At 43.6% G+C, this 20,424-nt stretch overlaps 1 protein-coding gene across 1 annotated transcript in view; it reads right to left on the bottom strand.

Annotated features, from left to right (window-relative positions):
- LOC129853306 (neurogenic locus notch homolog protein 1-like) overlaps positions 1 to 3,166 on the bottom strand; it is a 57,896-nt gene extending 54,730 nt beyond the window's left edge. The window contains exons 1-2 of the mRNA XM_055919199.1: positions 2,894 to 3,166; positions 1,643 to 1,724 (exon numbers count right to left, since the gene is read on the bottom strand). Coding sequence (XP_055775174.1) covers positions 1,643 to 1,724; positions 2,894 to 2,951 — 140 coding nt within the window. The 5' untranslated portion in view covers positions 2,952 to 3,166. The remainder of the gene's footprint in view (positions 1 to 1,642; positions 1,725 to 2,893) is intronic.
- Between the last annotated feature and the right edge of the window lie 17,258 nt (positions 3,167 to 20,424).

Raw genomic sequence — 20,424 nt, 5'->3', positions numbered from 1 at the left:
ACAATAGAGGTTCTATGTGTCGGTGATGTAGAAGAGCTACTCAACACTTTGTATAGAACTGCTCATTTCACTTTCAAAAACAGTGAATAACAACAACAACATAAAAACAACCTGTGAAATGCATTACAACTTGTTTACTAACTTCCAGTTTCCTTAGCAACCCCCCTTATGTATCGGCTCCCAATTATGAAACCATCCAGTCTAATTATACTCTACTGCCATCTGTCCTTTGAAATCTCTCAGAAAGAGAGAGAGAAAGCCCATTCAACATCAACAGGGGGACAAAACCCTTCAGCAGGGGGAAGGACGGGGGGAGTAGGGGGTAGGACGGGGGGAGTAGGGGGTAGGACGGGGGGAGTAGGGGGTAGGACGGGGGGAGTAGGGGGTAGGACGGGGGGAGTAGGGGGTAGGACGAGGGGAGTAGGGGGTAGGACGGGGGGAGTAGGGGGTAGGACGGGGGAGTAGGGGGTAGGACGGGGGAGTAGGGGGTAGGACGGGGGAGTAGGGGGTAGGACGGGGGGAGTAGGGGGTAGGACGAGGGGAGTAGGGGGTAGGACGGGGGAGTAGGGGGTAGGACGGGGGAGTAGGGGGTAGGACGGGGGAGTAGGGGGTAGGACGGGGGAGTAGGGGGTAGGACGGGGGGAGTAGGGGGTAGGACGGGGGAGTAGGGGGTAGGACGGGGGAGTAGGGGGTAGGACGGGGGGAGTAGGGGGTAGGACGGGGGAGTAGGGGGTAGGACGGGGGGAGTAGGGGGTAGGACGAGGGGAGTAGGGGGTAAGACGAGGGGAGTAGGGGGTAGGACGGGGGGAGTAGGGGGTAGGACGAGGGGAGTAGGGGGTAGGACGGGGGGAGTAGGGGGTAGGACGGGGGAGTAGGGGGTAGGACGGGGGAGTAGGGGGTAGGACGGGGGGAGTAGGGGGTAGGACGAGGGGAGTAGGGGGTAGGACGGGGGGAGTAGGGGGTAGAACGAGGGGAGTAGGGGGTAGGACGGGGGAGTAGGGGGTAGGACGGGGGGAGTAGGGGGTAGGACGGGGGGGGTAGGGAGTAGGACGGGGGGAGAGGCAGTAGGTCAGGGGGGAGTAGGGGGTAGGACAGGGGGAGAGGCAGTAGGTTAGGGGGGAGTAGGGGGTAGGACGGGGGGAGAGGCAGTAGGTCAGGGGGGAGTAGGGAGTAGGACAGAGGCCGCAGCCAGATTAGTCACACAGAATTAATCTGACTGGAGAACAATGGCCGCCGAGCTTCTGGCAAAGCCCAGCTGTCGCTCCGTGAAAGAAAAGAGAAACAAGATTTAGGGCCCAGAGTGGGTGTCTCGAACATAGACTTCTGCTGGAGAGAGGGAGCCTGCATGCAGTAGCAGTGGACAAAACTGGGCAGGCCACAAGACACACAGACACAGCAACCCCCAGTGCAGTCCTCATCAATAAGCCTGGGTTGTGTTTGCCTTCCAACAATAGGCATGTGCTGCTATCTGAGAGAACTGAAAATGCAGTGTGCGGCATATGGCGGGCCTCATCTCAACACGATTTAACAACTTATCCCAAAAAGTTATGTCATTCACTAAATGATCTCTGGAATGTATAATATGTGTTTATACAGGCTGCAGGTGTTTCCCTCTAGTCAAATAATGGGATTTGAAACTTACTTGCACTCTCCATTTCCATCAGCTGTGGCCTCACACCTCCCCAGTTTCAAACACAACTCGGTGGACATAGAGCATCTTAAACCTGCAAACAGAACGTGTCAACACAACAACAACAGCACAATCCAAGTATAAATACTCATGTCTTCTTTCTATTTTCACATACAGTCATCACATTAACAAAATAACACCCAAGTGCTTTGTTAACTAAGCCATGAGTAATAAATTACAGAACTATCCCTCATGACGATGATTGTTATGGCTTAGGTGTGACTACAGCCATCTTGAAGTGCAGTTTGTGGTGAATGGGACTTGACACCACACTGGTAGGTGCATTCTTCGTTCCCTTTTCAGCTGTCCCATCGAATGTACTATATTTGGGGAGTAACATAGCGCTGCAAAAACGGTTCTGTGTAACTCGACTCAAAACTGCCCCAATGGCCGAGGCTTGAGTTTTCATATTCCTGTGAAAAGTTATAGACTGAACAGTGAACTTTCAGGCAAACGCGTCACGCACAGCGAACCGTCTGTTGCAGCGTCTGCCTGGCAAAAGGTTGGTCTGGCGCGAGCTGCGTCTGCGAGCCGAGAGTGCCACAGCTGTCTAGCGAGAGGCGCACGCACAATGAATACATCCACATGAAACGTATGGAGGAAATGGAAACAATATCCATGTGCAAATAAAACCTACATAGAAAGTATACGTTGGAATGAGAATTAGTTATAACAGAGCAGTTATACGTAAATCTTAATTGGTTATCAGTGCGTTGTGGGGGCTCAAATCACTGCAAATTAAGAAACTTTCTCACAATTGTGGGAGTCATGCATGAGACTGCAACCAATATCAATATGTCAGATGTTGACAATGTGATGCCTGGCTATCTGTGAATACAAAATAAACTTATTAAGATAGAAACAAAACGGAAGCTGAAGAAAAAAGAAGCACAACTAAAGAGGCACTTTTGCCAAGTAATTCCCATATGTCAAGCCATCCTCAAAGAGACAAGCTGCCTTTCAAAAAACCCTTGGAGAACGAATGCAACAAGTGTAACGTTCTGAGATAGTTCAAAAAAATCAGGTTTGCGACTTCTTCCTATTTGTTCCTATCAGCATTTACTTTGCAATAATACGAGCGTATGTGACTGAATTCATGGAAAACATCTCCGTAATAGGCTAAATGTATCATTTATTTTTTTCATGAATATTTACCCACTGTGTATCAAACCAAACATGGTTGAATATTATTATTGCGCTTACCTCGTGTTAGAACAATCAGCGACAACAGGAAAGTTAGTTTCACAAAGAAAGGATGCATTCCTTTTTTTCTGATTTAAAATTGATAAATAATTCCACCTGGAGTTATCATAGATCCTATTTTATTTTCCTCTTCGACAATTAAAAAAACGTCGAATTCATAATTTCATAGATCCAAAAAAGTAACCGTTTGCGGCTCGTCTCTGTGAACTCCGTAGTGTACATGCAATGTTGTCACTCCAGTTTCCAAGTTGTAAATGATTTTAGGGACTCAATTTTCAATTCCTCTATTCCCAATTCCACATCTAGGGGCGTTATCCTTCCGCGCCACAAAAGCCTTGTTCACATTGGCAGTTTGAAGTGACTCAATATTTGTTTGTTTTTTTAGAATCTGCTGTTTTTCCTACAATCTGAACAGCCAAAAAGTACATGGAATCAGATATGTAACAGACACATATATTATTTGAAATCATATAAGATGCTGTATCTGTGCTTGATTAAGCGTGCCTATTGCAATGGAACCAATAGAAAAGTCCAAAAAGTGCGCACCTTCGTAGGTCGTTTGAAGTCAGATACAAATTTGATTCCTGGCCATTGGACTTTTGTCTGAATGGTCAAATCTAATTTATTTGCTCTCAAGTGGTTCTTAGACTGTTATTTGGCACATTTTGTTGCTAGCTAGCTACTCTGTTGACAGTTTGTTGAGCTCTAGTGGTGAAGTCCTGTGTGGCTTAGTTGGTAGAGTGTGGCACTTGCAGTGCCAGGGTTGTGGGTTTGATTCCAATGGGAGACCAGTTTGAACAAATACTAAAATGTATGCACTCACTACTGTTGATTGTTTACAAACAAATTAGTGAATGTGCTAAATAGCTAGCCAAGAAGGATGGTTTTTGAAAGTTGGATAATCTTATCCTTTGAGACTTTAAAGTGTTTTCACAGTATGGCTTTGAGCATTCGAAGCAACTGGGATGTCCATGGCAGGCATTGTTGTCACCTTAGCTTGCTGCATAGCTTCTGAGTGGTCAAGTACTTTTTGTGTGCCCTGGGTGAGCGGAGTTTGCTCATTTTAGACCATTCCATTGATCCTTAAGTGAAATCTACACCCACCCGGGGCACCGGGCCATGCAAAACAAACTCCTCGAGGGATTATAGCCTGTAAGCAAATGGCCGCTGTCTGAACACACACATCCGGTTTGGTCATTTGTAACTTGCTGTTTGAACAGTCAGTATTCCAAAACGGATTTGAAAAGCAACTGATTTGAGCATTAAGGCCTGCAGTGTGAACAGGTAATAGGCCTACTTCAACCATGACAACTATTCATTGTATCCAGAAAACTTTCTGAGGAGCAGTAGGAAAATACACGCACCCTATGTAAAGCCGTCAAAATAGCACATTTACAAACATTTTCTCCCTGACGTTTCTTGTTAAATGGTAGGCTATTGCAATCACTGACAAAAGAACACACATTAAAGCCACAGTATGTAGAATTCCCAGTAAGCCTAGGCTAATTTCTATTAATGTAATCCTAAATATAACAGAAGGAATCCTCAATTAAACCAGGTGAATTAAACCAATTAACCCCTAGTTTGGAAGAATATGTATTTTGTTTTATCTACTGTATGTCTTATGTCATAACCAAATGATGTAAGGGATAATCAAGGAGGGGCTATGCGTTCACAGGAAAATAATGTACGACGTGGAAGGTTGGAACTATCCTTCCACAGAGTTGCATTATTTTCCAAAGAAGGCATAGAGCCCTGAGTTGATTATCCCGTTTATACCATGGCTATAAATTAACATATTTGCCGCTAGAAATGTATTTATTTGTCAGTAGAAATGTGAAAACATCCACTGAAATAGCTAGCACGTTTACTAGCTAGCTGGATAACTACAGTAGTTGCCTAACTGGTGCCTTACTGCTTTTATAAATTGGTTACCAGGGCCTCCCGAGTGAGGCAGAGGTCTAAGGCACTGCATCGCAATGCTAGAGTCATCACTACAGACCTGGGCTGTATCACAACCGGCTGTGATCTAGAGGCGCACAATTGGCCCAGCGTCGTCCGGGTTAGAGGAGGGTTTGGCCAGGGGGGCTTTACTTGGCTCATCATGCGCTTGTGGTGGGCTGGGTGCCTGCAGGCTGACCTCGGTCGTCAGTTGAAGGGCGTTTATTCCAACACATTGGTGCGGCTGGCTTCCGAGTTAAGCGGGCGGGTGTTAAGAAGCGTAGTTTGGCGGGTTTCTGAGGACACATGACTTGACCTTTGCCTCCTGAGCCCGTTGGGGAGTTGCAGTGATGAGACAAGATCGGAAAAGGGGTCAAATGCAAAAATAACAATGTACCAATGTAATTAGAAGAGTAAAAATAAATGTTTTGTCATACCCGTGGTATACGGGCCAATCAGCTTGTCACGTTCTGACCATAGTTCTTTTGTGTTTTCTTTGTTTTAGTGTTGGTCAGGACGTGAGCTGAGTGGGCATTCTATGTTGTGTGTCTAGTTTTCCTGTTTCTATGTTTTGGCCTGATATGGTTCTCAATCAGAGGCAGGTGTTAGTCATTGTCTCTAATTGGGAACCATATTTAGGTAGCCTGTTTTGTGTTGGGATTTTGTGGGTGGTTGTCTTCTGTCTTTGTGTCTATGCACCAGATAGGACTGTTTCAGTTTTTTCACATTTATTGTTTTGTATTTTGTAGTGTTCGCGTTTATCGTCTTTAATTAAACATGATGAACATTAACCACGCTGTGCTTTGGTCCGATCCCTGCTACACCTCCTCTTCAGACGAAGAGGAGGAAATCTGCCGTTACACAGCCAATCAGCATTCAGGGCTCGACCCAGTTTATAAAACCAAATAAAGAATCTATTCCTATATTGTTTATGTTTTTGTTGGTGGCCCACTCTTTGATTGTATGCACATCTTACAAATACAAATGTAGGCTTTAAAGAGCTCTTTAAGCAGCCCAAGTGAAGATGTACTGTAAATTCACACAACACACAACGTTCTGTCTTGCAAACACTTGTGGGGAAATGTTCTAATCTACTCATCCCCATATGTTATATGCATTCCGATTCCTTTGAACAGCTTCTAATGTAGAGCATCACAACCTTCTCTCAGGATGTAGGCCTATGCATGATTCAAATCTGTCATTTTTCCATCTACGTAACATTGCAAAAATCAGACATTTTCTGTCCAAAAATGATGCAGAAAAATTAATCCATGCATTTGTTACTTCTAGGTTAGACTACTGCAATGCTCTACTGTCCGGCTACCCGGATAAAGCACTAAATAAACTTCAGTTAGTGCTAAATACGGCTGCTAGAATCCTGACTAGAACCAAGAAATTTGATCATATTACTCCAGTGCTAGCTTCCCTACACTGGCTTCCTGTTAAGGCAAGGGCTGATTTCAAGGTTTTACTGTTAATCTATAAAGCGTTACATGGGATGGCTCCTACCTATCTTTCCAAGTTGGTCCTGCCGTACATACCTACACGTACGCTACGGTCACAAGACGCAGGCCTCCTAATTGTCCCTAGAATTTCTAAGCAAACAGCTGGAGGCAGGGCTTTCTCCTATAGATCTCCATTTTTATGGAACGGTCTGCCTACCCATGTGAGAGACGCAGACTCGGTCTCAACCTTTAAGTCTTTACTGAAGACTTATCTCTTCAGTAGGTCATATGATTGAGTGTAGTCTGGCCCAGGAGTGTGAAGGTGAACGGAAAGGCTCTGGAGCAACGAACCGCCCTTGCTGTCTCTGCCTGGCCGGTTCCCCTCTCTCCACTGGGATTCTCTGCCCCTAACCCTATTACAGGGGCTGAGTCACTGGCTTACTGGTGCTCTTTCATGCCGTCCCTAGGAGGGGTGCGTCACTTGAGTGGGTTGAGTTACTGACGTGATCTTCCTGTCTGGGTTGGCACACCCCCCCCCCCCCCCCCCCCCTTGGTTTGTGCTGTGGTGGAGATCTTTGTGGGCTATACTCGGCCTTGTCTCAGGATTGTAAGTTGGTGGTTGAAGATATCCCTCTAGTGGTGCGGGGGCTGTGCTTTGGCAAAGTGGGTGGGGTTATATCCTTCCTGTTTGGCCCTGTCCGGGGGTATCATCGGAATGGGCCACAGTGTCTCCTGACCGCTCCTGTCTCAGCCTCCAGTATTTATGCTGCAGTAGTTTATGTGTCGGGGGGCTAGGGTCAGTTGGTTATATCTGGAGTACTTCTCTTGTCTTATCTGGTGTCCTGTGTGAATTTAAGTATGCTCTCTCTAATTCTCTCCTTCTCTCTTTCTTTCTCTCTCTCGGAGAACCTGAGCCCTAGGACCATACGTCAGGACTACCGGGCATGATGACTCCTTGCTGTCCCCAGTCCACCTGGCCTCCCTGCTGTTCCAGTTTCAACTGTTCTGCCTGCGGTTATGGAACCCCTACCTGTCCCAGACCTGCTGCTTTCAACTCTTAATGATCGGCTATGAAAAGCCAAATGACATTTATTCCTGATTATTATTTGACCATGCTTGTCATTTATGAACATTTTGAAAATCTTGGCTCTCTCTAATTCTCTCCTTCTCTCTTTCTTTCTCTCTCTCGGAGGACCTGAGCCCTAGGACCATACATCAGGACTACCGGGCATGATGACTCCTTGCTGTCCCCAGTCCACCTGGCCTTGCTGCTATTCAAGTTTCAACTGTTCTGCCTGCGGTTATGGAACCCCTACCTGTCCCAGACCTGCTGTTTTCAACTCTTAATGATCGGCTATGAAAAGCCAACTGACATTTATTTCTGATTATTATTTGACCATGCTTGTCATTTATGAACATTTTGAAAATCTTGGCTCTCTCTAATTCTCTCCTTCTCTCTTTCTTTCTCTCTCTCGGAGGACCTGAGCCCTAGGACCATACGTCAGGACTACCGGGCATGATGACTCCTTGCTGTCCCCAGTCCACCTGGCCTTGCTGCTATTCCAGTTTCAACTGTTCTGCCTGCGGTTATGGAACCCCTACCTGTCCCAGACCTGCTGTTTTCAAATCTTAATGATCGGCTATGAAAAGCCAACTGATATTTATTCCTGATTATTATTTGACCATGCTTGTCACTTATGAACATTTTGAACATCTTGGCCATGTTCTGTTATAATCTCCACCCGGCACAGCTAGAAGAGGACTGGCCACCCCTTATAGCCTGGTTCCTCTCTAGGTTTCTTCCTAGGTTTTGGCCTTTCTAGGGAGTTTTTCCTAGCCACCATGCTTCTACACCTGCATTGCTTGCTGTTTGGGGTTTTAGGCTGGGTTTCTGTACAGCACTTCGAGATATTAGCTGATGTACGAAGGGCTATATAAAATAAAATAAACTTGATCTAGCATGAACCATGATAACAGATCTAATCCTCCATAGTAAATAAGATAAGTAAATGCTGACAGTAGGCCTGGAACTTAGATAAGTACTTTCTGGTTGTGCTGAACCAGCAAAAACAGAGCAGGTCAGATTCAGAAATTGGTTCATTTTCCTGATCATTTTACAACTGCTAATTATCAAATAAAATTGTATTGGTCACATGCATATGGTTAGCAGATGTTATTGCAAGTGTAGCGAAATGCTTGTGCTTCTAGTTCCGACAGTGCAGCAATATCTAATAAGTAATCTAACAACTCCACAACAACTACCCAATACACACAAATCTAAGTAAAGGGATGGAATAAGAATATGTACATATAAATATATGGACGAGCAATGACCGAGCAGAATAGTCAAGATGCAATAGATGGTATAAAATACAGTATATACATAAGGGATGAGTAATGTAATATATGTAAACATCATTATTAAAGTGGCATTAATAAAATGACTAGTGATCCATTTGTTAGAGTGGCAAATGATTTCAAGTCTGTATGTAGGCAGCAGCCTCTCTGTGTTCGTGATGGCTGTTTAACAGTCTGATGGCCTTGAGATAGAAGCTATTTTTCAGTCTCTCAGTCCCAGCTTTGATGCACCTGTACTGACCTCGCCTTCTGGAAGATAGCGGGGTGAACAGGCAGTGGATCAGGTTTTGGTTGTCCTTATTGATCAAGTATACCCTTCGTGAGAATGTTTTAGTAGTTTATGATGACATTTAACATTGTTTCTCAGGCTGGTACTGTCACGACTTCCGCCGAAGTCGGTCCCTCTCCTTGTTCGGGCGGCATTCGGCGGTCGACGTCACATGTCTTCTAGCCATCGCCAATCCACCTTTCATTTTCCATTTGTTTTGTCTTGTCTTCCCACACACCTGGTTTCAATTCCATCATTACATGTTGTGTATTTAACCCTCTGTTCCCCCCATGTCCTTGTCCGAATTGTTTATTTGTAGTGCTTGTGCACGTTATGCTGGTGTGTAACGGGTTTTGTTTACCCATTGATTTATTGTTCTGTTTACGGTGGTTTTGTTTATTAAACTGCGCCGTTGTAAATCCGTTTTTTGCTCTCCTGCGCCTGACTTCTCTGCTGCCAGTACGCACCCCCTACAGGTACGTGTATCCTAAGGTTTCAGGGCACACAATCAGATCGTCAGTGCAAATGTCAACTCCCACTCACAAATACCATTAATTAATTTCAAAATTGTGCAATAATTAATTTGGCACTGGTGCAAACATTTTCCAAGTATCACTAATCAGAGGGGTTGGGTTAAATGCAGAAGACACATTTCATTTGAATGCATTCAGTTGTACAACTGACTAGGTATACCCCTTTTCCTAATCGTAAACAAAGCAGAAGGGAACAGTTTTGCAACCGGTGGTTTCTATGCCTGCAGGGCAGGGACAATTTTTTTCAGTGGTGAATCCATTTCTGTGTGACATTTAAAGGAGCTGCGTACATGCCAACCGGACCTCCAGGTAGAACAAAAGCCTGGAGTGTGGGAAGAGGGAGACTGAAGCAAACTTTGTGTCCCTGGGTCCTGAGAATGGAGAGAAGGGTTAGAGGAGTAGATCATGGAGAGAATGGCAAAGGAGTGAAAGGATGGGGGAGAAGATGATGAAGAGAAGTTTAAAGTGGTTGAGGAAGTAGTGATGTCCCACTCCAGTCTCCCTTTCACCTAATTTATCACCTGATTTACTTAACAAAAGGCACATCGCAATAGGTGGTCCAGGTATCCTCATGACATGACACAAGTGGGAGGGGGTGGGCCTTTCCTCTGTTATTCTTTATTGCTCCCTTATTGTTCCCAACTTCTTGAATGCATACTCCATGAAGTTTGCACATGTCTAAAAAAATAATTTGTCTAAAAAAAACTTTAAGTGTGTTTACATTACAGTATTTATATGTGGGATATTGTTTTTCAACAGTAATTATTTTTTTAAATAGCTGGAGTTTGACCAAAAAAAGTTTTTCTAACTTTTTCAGAAAAACATAGACAAAAGTAATGTAAATTATATAATCAGCTATTGTTTTATGCCCAATGTAATAAGAGGAACATTTGTATTGTGTCACATCCCAAGGTTGAGTGTAAGCAGGATTTGTGTTGCCTTCCTTCTCATTGTGTTGATCTGGGCCATTTCAATGCCCCCCATCCCGGTAGCCATTATTGAAGACCATACATATGCAGGATATTCATTTGAGCCAGTTTGCAACAGCAGGTAAATAATCCTGCAGCAAAAGGAAATGTGAATTACTATGGGGTTGATAAAATGATTGGTTCAAGTCTGACATTTTAAAGTGGAAATTACAAACTTTAGAAGCCTTTTTAAATGTCAAATACACTACAAGTTTGCATTTCTTGCTGTGCAGGAACATTCTCAGTAACAAAAGAGCAATGAAATGAAGATGCTACATCTGTAATGACACTTAGCAAATTATTTTATCCAAAGCAATTTACAGTTAATTGAGTGAACACATTTAAGTATATGTTACCCCTACGGGGATTGAAACCACAACCTTGGCATTGCTAATGCCCCTCTCTTACCAAGGCACACATGACCAGCCTCACTTTATCAGCTCATGCCACTGAAAACAGACAGGGTAGAATTTCACTATTAGATCACTCCCTGGAAAATAATTGTGTTGTCTACCTGTTAGTACCTGTCCTGGTAAAATGGTCTCTGTTAGCACTCCAAGGTGAGTTTATCACAGTTGGGAGGGGCTCTAGTTTCAGTTTGTTTTAGGTTGTGTATCAGTAGTGCTGAGGTACTGCCTGAGCTATCACTGCATGCCCAAACATTGACATGGCAGAGTCACAGATCAGAGCTTCTTACTGGCCACTTGTCTAAACACACTTATTACAATGCTACTTACTTATTACAATGCTACTCACTTATTACAATGCTACCCACTTATTACAATGCTACTCACTTATTACAATGCTACTCACTTATTACAATGGAAATATTAGACTGCTACAATATACAGTGGTACAGTAGGTGTATCAGAGAAACCAGATAATTATTTTAATTCCTCCCAAAAGCTGTCCTTCAAGTCTCTCTCTCTCTCTTATTAGTTGTTACTTAGACGAGTGTGTCTTTTCCTTAAACCAAGGCTCCATTCATCCCAATTCAACACTCCTAAACTAGTTGAATATGATCCATATCTCTAAATCTACTGTGTGTTGAGATGAAGTGTACAGCTAACCCAATCCACACCAGAGCATACAGCACTCTGAGCTAAAGAGAAACACAGAGTAATTGTTTGTACCATGCCATGTGAAAACCAGAACCATCCCTCATCCTCCCTCCACATGCTAGTAGGACTGAGGGGGAGGGAGATGGCTTCAGCGGACATGTTGGGACGTGTCTATTCACCACAGCTTCATAAAGAACTCAATGTTTGCCTCTTTTATGCATACATCTACGTACTGTATTACCATGCTGTACCAATTTGTGGTGTTTTGTCATCAGAAGATATAATTTCAGCACTGAAGTGGCACCTCACCGCCATATCATGTTTGAATTAATTTTAAGTTGATAACATCTTAGCTCAATGTCTCAGTTCAAGGCAGTCCAAACAAATGTTAAAATGTGTAAATTCCTTCAACAACATGTTGCTTAGGTTTGTAAATCAACAGGAACACACCGACTGGGCATAAACTCCTCTCCAACACACTTCCAGTAAGGGTTTAATTGTTGACTCATGGCACTCCACTGGATTATATAGCAGTTTGCTGAAGTGTGAACAAAAAGAGTAATTAACAAAATTTGCTGAAGTGTGAACAAAGAATTTGCTTTCTCTTCTGCTTCTCTCCTTCATCCACCTTCGCCCATCACGTACACATACAGGTGTGAGTATTCAATTAACACTCTTTGTTGAAACATGTTTCCCTTTGAAAGTAAAACAACCCTGAAAAGCAACGGATCTATCTAATCCTTTGAACGATCACCTGATCAGTTTCCTCTTGTGACCATATGCCCTGATATCCACACTAGTCCTGTTGTGTCAATTACTCCCACCTCTACGTCCCTGAGCTGCCCTGCCACACCAAGAGGAAACACTTAAGTCTGTGGGGGCAGGAAGGCCAGGAGACCCTGTTGCCTCGGTAATACCACACAAAGTGAAACACCCCCCACCCCAAACCTCAGCCCTACCAACCGTTTGTCCTGCTTCTTGTCTGCGGGCACTGATGGTTAGGTTAGCCTGGTAATTACCATGTTGAGTGCACATAAACCTCCTGTAAGAGGCTCTGGGATCTTCTAATCACTTTAATACATGACTGTTATGTCACCTCCAGGCCACTGAGCTTTTTTAAACATCCAATCGGAGAAAAGTAGAAAGTCTAGTTGATCATCTTGTTTATAATAAAACAGGGAGTTACAGGCCAGGGACAGCTGAATCAGTGTAAGGGAGATAATCATTATGATTTATATCGCATTCATTTATTTGGGAGCTATATCACCACATGTACAAAAGTGGACCCCAGTCTTGTCAAGGCAATCAGTCTTGACAAAAGTGTTCTGCTCCAATGCGGCCAATGGGTGCGTTCGAATGGATCAATTTTGTCTAGTCGATGGTCACCGCAAATGTTCCCTCAATCTTTTTAAATCACTGCAAATTTCAGGTCTGTGAGCGCAAACTTGAACATTGTGAAAATTCTGTGCCACTTTCGGTGCGTGTTTACTGTGAACACTGAGGCTGTACCCGCTTTAAGTTAGATTGAACAGTGGTCAAGTAGGCTCTGTGGCTTTTTGATCATCATGTAGGCCTAACAGAGTGGTCTACCATTAAAAACAATGTATAAAATGCATCCAATAACATTTTTACATGGAAATAGCTGTTCTATCGTCCAGCCTACAGTAGCAGTCAATGTGTGGTGTTCAATGTATGCCTACATTCCTTGAGACTTTTGAAAAAAACATGCAGAGATTGACATGAACCTGTTTATCCACTTGTCCTTCAGACAAGGAGGTGACTGAAAATATTGTTGTGTTGTTCGATGTACTTTACAAAATAAAATGCATAATTATTCCCATACCACTATTACAGAGAATCAGACGAATTATGCTAAAACTCTAGAAAGTTGAGTGAAGTTCAATCTCGTGCAAATATGCCCTCATTGATATTTCTTCTGCGCAGCTATCCCGGGGGAGCTTCACTCCCCTGCATGTGCGCAGTTTAGAGGGAACATTGTGGTTATCGCCTTTCAAAGTGTGTTGCATTACGGGGATAAAAAGTCCCCTTTATTTGTCACATGCACCGATTCTAATTGCTATGATTACTTGAATTTAGTAGAAAACAAAAGAATAGAAAAACCCTGGTTGTTAATATTATTGCACCCATTGACTTCAAGTGAAGAGGTGGTGCCATCTAAATCGATGGCCTGTTGTCCGGACCTCTGGCAGTCTCTATGGGGGTGCCACAGGGTTCAATTCTCGGGCCGACTCTCTTCTCTGGATACATCAATTATGTCGCTCTCGCTGCTGGTGATTCTTTGATCAACCTCTATGCAGACGACACCATTCTGTATACCTCTGGCCCTTCGTTGGACACTGTGTTAACTAACCTCCAGGTGAGCTTCAATGCCATACAACTCTCCTTCCGTGGCCTCCAACTGCTCTTAAATGCAAGTAAAACTAAATGCATGCTCTTCAACCGATCGCTGCCCGCACCTGCCCGCCCGTCCAGCATCACTACTCTGGACGGTTCTGACTTACAATATGTGGACAACTACAAATACCTATGTGTCTGGTTAGACTGTAAACTCTCCTTCCAGACTCACATTAAACATCTCCAATCCAAAATTAAATCTAGAATCGGCTACCTATTTCGCAACAAAGCATCCTTCACTCATGCTGCCAAACATACCCTCGTAAAACTGACCATCCTACCGATCCTCGACTTTGGCGATGTCATTTACAAAATGGCCTCCAACACTCTACTTAGCAAATTGGATGCAGTCTATCACAGTGCCATCCGTTTTGTCACCAAAGCCCCATATACTACCCATCACTGCAACCTGTTTACTCTCGTTCGCTGACCCTCGCTTCATACTCGTCGCCAAACCCACTGGCTCCAGGTCATCTACAAGTCTCTGCTAGGTAAAGCCCCGCCTTATCTCAGCTCACTGGTCACCATAGCAGCACCCACCCGTAGCACACGCTCCAGCAAGTATATCTCACTGGTCACCCCAAAGTCAATTCTTCCTTTGGTCGCCTCTCCTTCCAGTTCTCTGCTGCCAATGACTGGAACAAACTGTAAAAATCTCTGAAGCTGGAGACTCTTACCTCCCTCACTAGCTTTAAGCACCAGCTGTCAGAGCAGCTCACAGATCACTGCACCTGTACATAGCCCATCTGTAAATAGCCCATCCAATCTACCTCATCCCCATACTGTATTTATTTATTTATTTATCTTGCTCCTTTGCACCACAGTATCTCAACTTGCACATTCATCCTCTGCACATCCTAACATTCCAGTGTTTAATTGCTATATTGTAATTACTTTGCCACCATGGCCTATTTATTGCTTTACCTCTCTTATCCTACCTCATTTGCACATGCTGTATATAGATTTTACTACTGTATTATTGATTGTATGTTTGTTTATTCCATGTGTAACTCTGTGTTGTTGTATGTGTCGAACTGCTTTGCTTTATCTTGGCCAGGTCGCAGTTGCAAATGAGAACTTGTTCTCAACTAGCCTACCTGGTAAAATAAAGGTGAAATTTAAAAATGTAAAAACAGTGAAATGCTTACTTACAAGCCCTTAACCAACAACGCAGGTTTAATAAAAACACGTGTTAAGTAAAACATTTAATTAAAGAGCAGCAGTAAAATAACAATAACGAGGCTTTATACCGTACAGGGGGTACCAGTACAGAGTCAATGTGCGGGGGTACCGGATAGTTAAGGTAATTGAGGTAATATGTACATGTAGGTAGAGTTAAAGTGACTATGCATAGATAATAAACAGAGAATAGCAGCAGCGTAAGAGAGTGTGGGGGGGGGGGGGGTCAATGCAAATGGTCTGGGTAGCCATTTGATTAGCTGTTCAGGAGTCTTATGTCTTGTGGGTAGAAGCTGTTGAGAAGATTTTTGGAACTAGAATTGGCACTCCAGTACCGCTTGCTGTGCGGTAGCAGAGAGAACAGTCTATGACTAGGGTGGCTGGAGTCTTTGACAATTTTTAGGGCCTTTCTCTGACACCGTCTGGTGTAGAGGTCCTGGATGGCAGGAAGCTTGGCCCCAGTGATGTACTGGGCCGTATGCACTACCCTCTGTAGTGCCTTGCAGTCGGAGGCCGAGCAGTTGCCATACCAGGCAGTGATGCAACCAGTCAGGATGCTCTCAATGGTGCAGTTGTAGAACTTTTTGAGGATCTGAGGACCCATGCTAAATCTTTTCAGTCTCCTGAGGGGGAATAGGTTTGTCGTGTACTCTTCCTTGCTGTCTTGGTGTGTTTGGACCATGATAGTTTGTTGGTGTTGTGGACACCAAGGAACTTGAAGCTCTCAAGCTGCTCCACTACAGCCCCATCGATGAGAATGGGGGCGTGCTCTGTCCTCCTTTTCCTGTTGTCCACAATCATCTCCTTTGTCTTGATCACATTGAGGGAGAGGTTGTTGTCCTGGCACCACACGGCCGGGTCTCTGACCTCCTCCCTATAGGCTGTCTCGTTGTTGTCGGTGGTCAGGCCTACCACTGTTGTGTCATCAGCAAACTTGATGATGGTGTTGGAGTCGTGTTTGGCCATGCAGTCATGAGTGACTGCATGGAATTTCCTGTTGAATTTCCTGTTGAATTTGCAGACGTGTCTGCTGTGCGTTTTGTTGCTGTGCGTTTTGTGGCCAACTTTACTTTGCTAGCTGTCAACTTTACGTTTTGTTTTTGTTTTTGTTTTTAATTACCGTTTATATTTTTAGTTTTTCCATCGCAACTTTTTTTTCCCTCATTCAACTTTTTCACTCCGGACGCTTTATCTGGACATGGTTCGTCAGCACCTTCAACAGCCGAAGCTAAGTAGTAACATTAACATGATGTCTTCTAATTGCAGTCGCTGTACTCATAATATACAGGAGAACGATGAAAACTACTTGATCATAGGACAAATACACAATTGTATTGCAGTCTCATTATTTCCTGAGCGTATCAACCACAGATGAATGTATTCTACTCCTCTAGTATTGTTCTTATACATGGCTGCAGGAGATGGTTTACAAACTGTATTGATGGTTTTCAAGTTATACTGTCAAATGGCGGGAAATGCTGGCCTGGGTCCTTGGTTAGGTTGTGTGGGAAGGGGGTGACATGTCTGGAAAATAAGAAGTGTGATATGGGGTACGTTGCTACCAACCATTGATATTAGTCAAGCATTTTGAATTGTCTGTTGATTAGCCAGTTCAACAATGACAGTATTTCTAAACAACTTATATATACCCAACACAGTCCTGATCGACTGCCACCCACCAACACTCACAATACTGAAAGGGACTGAACAAGACACTTAAAGTGTGGACTAAAATTTCCAACACCTAATCACAACTAATTAGGTTAATAGCTGGGTAACATGTAATTGGATGCATAAACACACATTTGTCACTTTTATGTTGGCCAATGCAGCTGCTTCCCAGTATTGTGCCCTGGGCACTCCAGCTACTGTAGGGAGACACAATGTACGGACAGGCCCACCGTGGGTCAACAGTAGTAGCTTACCCCAGTGCTGTGGAACCATGGGAGGTCCAGACCCCTCTCTAGCTGCTCTGATTCTGTTTTTGGCTGCGTAATCACAAACAGGAAGCCAGTGGGAGCCAGCTGCATAGGACCACTTCCTTCTTTTGTTTACTGGGGGATTGTATCAACCTCTGTGGCTCCTGGATGCTGTCATGTCGCACCATGCCTGCTGACCCATATTATACCCCTGCTTTTCTTTGTCCATCGCCACACTCTGTCTCTCTCCCTAAGCTCTTTGAAGACTCCTCACCCTTCTCATTGAACTCATGGCCCTAGCACTTCTCCACTTCAAAGCGAATTAATTCATATTTTCAGTTGCTCATATGCCTGACAGGTTATGAAATATACGCTTGGTTGAGGTTGAGGTTTAAGTTGGTATATGGCTGTTTCATCATGAACAATATGAACATTAGAATGTCTTGTCCAAGATAGTCACTACTCAGTGAGAAAGATGATTTGTCTTTCATCATAGGAATGTTCTGTAGAGTAGGCCTCTATAGCACTAATAAGTAGAAGAGTGCCACTCCCCCTGACCATGGTTCCCAGGCAGTGAGAACACCATTCCCTTTGTTACCTCAACAGTCAATAAACACTGGCACTTTATTCTCACACTTCTCACCTCAGGATAGCAGCATTTTACCTCACAGTGTTCTTTCTACTGTAAGTTACAGCATCAAACCATAGCAATATGCCAAGTAATTTTTAAAAATAATAAAGTTAAACCGTATTGCTTACTGTCTCTTTAGAAAATCAGAGATGATATAATATGCATTTAAATACACATATTTCAGATTCAGGTTTAATTAACATTCACTGTGCCTGCTGAAGGAGTGTTCTCAAGGTTTTGACTTTCCCTGTGTTGGTGGGATCCACTCTTTCCGAGTCTCTGAAACCCCTCCCTTGAGCCTGAGCTGACATATATACCATATTTCGTGGAGTAAATGTTAGCTTCCCAACATCCCATTAAAGCCACTGTGTGAGGTGCAGCCAGAAAGAAGTAGTGAGTTTAGTGAGTTTGGGAACAATGTGGCCTTTCATCACGAGGGCTGCTTCTCCCCAGTCTATCTTTCCCTCTCTCTTTTCCTTTCACCCTCTCTCCCTTTAATTCTCTCTCTAGTTCTATCTCTTTCTCTCTGTAGTTCTAAAAAAGTCTATCTCTCTCTCCTCTGTCTTCCTCTGCGGTAGGTCTACAGTATCATGCAGGCATTCTATGTCCCACACCCGTTGCTTGGGCCATGAGTGAAGAGGTCCTGTGATTTTTCAATTCCCAGGGTGGTTCTCCCAGAATGTAATTTTTTTTACTACTTAACTTCCCATTAAATGTATTAATAGATTGAGTACACATCCATCTCAGATTATGTCTAGTTCTCAACACTATACTCTGCACTGTTGACACTGGAGGAACTTTCTCTGAAACATAACTCATCTCCCTGAAGATTACCCAAGGATCTCCCACAAGATTATTCAAATTGGAAAATGAGTGCACCATTTTTACATTATGGCCCCTGTGGAATTGTTCACCAGCCAATGAGCAAAGAAAACTGGTGATCCAGGATAGGCACAACAAAAGGCGTGGTATGTGTCTGCCCATGCAGCTCAGTATTCTGTGTCATGATGAGGTAATTTACCAAACTATCAACATTCTGACCTATTGCATCACCTCTTCCAGAGTGGGCCAATCTGAATTCCTGTTAATGGCTTACTAATCAAACAATTATCCTATCATTACCTCAGGGTAAAATCTTGCATATATTTTCAACATCAACTTCTGCATTTACATACTACAGTAGATGATGAGAGATCCTGAATTTGATATTCCTTCACATCACCACCAGTCTGAGAGAGAGGGACCTGCGTTGCTCCCAAATAGGGTAGGCTGATGTAATCACGATAAGAGAGACTTGAGAGGCTAAGGATCACTGAGCAGCATGACAGACTGGCTCCATGCCCTCTGGAATTATGGGTAAATATCTGAGGCCCAGTCATGGGAATGAAATACATGTCAAGTCTCAGAGCGCTGTTAGTGACACTGGCTCCAACACAGCAAGGTCACCAATGTGCCTCAGTGTGAGTGAGGGACTTTCCTTCTTTCCCTCTTTCTTTCTTTCATTCTTTCCTTCTTCCTTTTCTTTCTCTCTCAATGTCTTTCTTGTGAATGTAAATATCTACAGCAAAATAATCTACTTAAGACTGATGCACTCTGGTTGTTGTTGCAACATGTTACTCTAAGTGTGTTTTTACAAGAATAGTTGTGTATGCCTCAATAGAGCAAGTGAGAGACAGTGTGTGTGTAGCAATCTAATGATTGTTTGGGGAGAGGGAAGGTAGGGTGAGGAAGCTTAGTACTCAAATCAAATCAAATGTTATTTGTCACAAGCGCCACATACAACAAGTGTTGACCTTACAGTGAAATGCTTACTTACAAGCCCTAAACCAACTCCCATATGAGTGGTGTGTAATGTCGGTATGTGAGAACTATGGTAGCATGTGACACCCAGGTTTAGAAAGAGACTGGGAGATGTACATAACTTCCTGTCTTCCTGCAACACCACAAGAGACTAACAATCTCACCTTAGTCAGGGCAGATGAGATGATTGATAACCTCTCTAAAAACCTGGACACAAAATGATATGCCTGTTTCATAACAATAGTCCTCCTGAAAGACAAAGGCCCAGAAGAGGTGCATGGTAGGAAATCTGCCTCATCCCCTCCTGGACCACATTTCCCAGCAGAATGTCACGTCCCAGTACAGTATACAGGAAGTTAGTGTTTTGATTTCCATAGCCCGGTTCTTTCACTTCTTGAGCTAAAAGTGCCTGTTATCATGCGGTCCTATTCTGTAGCTCACATAGAGGGACGGACTGGATCAACAATATTCATGGGTGACTTCATGAATGTTTGTCTTACTGTCCAATCTCTCTCTCTTTCTCTCTCTCTCTCAACAAGATTTTCCATGAAATAATATGGTACCATCACCTTAAAGTCACCTTAAACATTCTTCTCTCACTAACTTCAGCTCCGTTCCATGTGTTTTCCCTCTTATTTGTCCTGAGTGATGAAAATGTGAAAACCAAAACAGTTATTTAAGGCAAGCTGCAGCTTTAGCCCATGCTGTTCACAGGGTGCTCAGATGTCCACCCCCTACTCTCTCCAAACAATGCCAAAATTAAGAGTCAACACATTTCAGACCTGCTTTGTTTGTGTCTGGCAGAGAGTGTTGTTATCAAAGTCCTATTCATGATATAAATACTTTTACACAGTGGGAAACACACAGAGCAACTGGGCGGAACTAATACTGCAACGACACCTGTGAGAAAGAAGTAGAGAAACAGAAGGTTGATTGCACCTTGGGCATTATACCATGATTACACTCAAATGGGACTATTGTAAAATATAATCAACAGTCTAATAGTGCACATA

This window comes from Salvelinus fontinalis, chromosome 4 (assembly GCF_029448725.1).
Source record: "Salvelinus fontinalis isolate EN_2023a chromosome 4, ASM2944872v1, whole genome shotgun sequence".
NCBI lineage: Eukaryota > Metazoa > Chordata > Actinopteri > Salmoniformes > Salmonidae > Salvelinus > Salvelinus fontinalis.
Note: the sequence above shows the minus strand (reverse complement) of the source record. Positions and strands in the feature narration are given on the sequence as shown.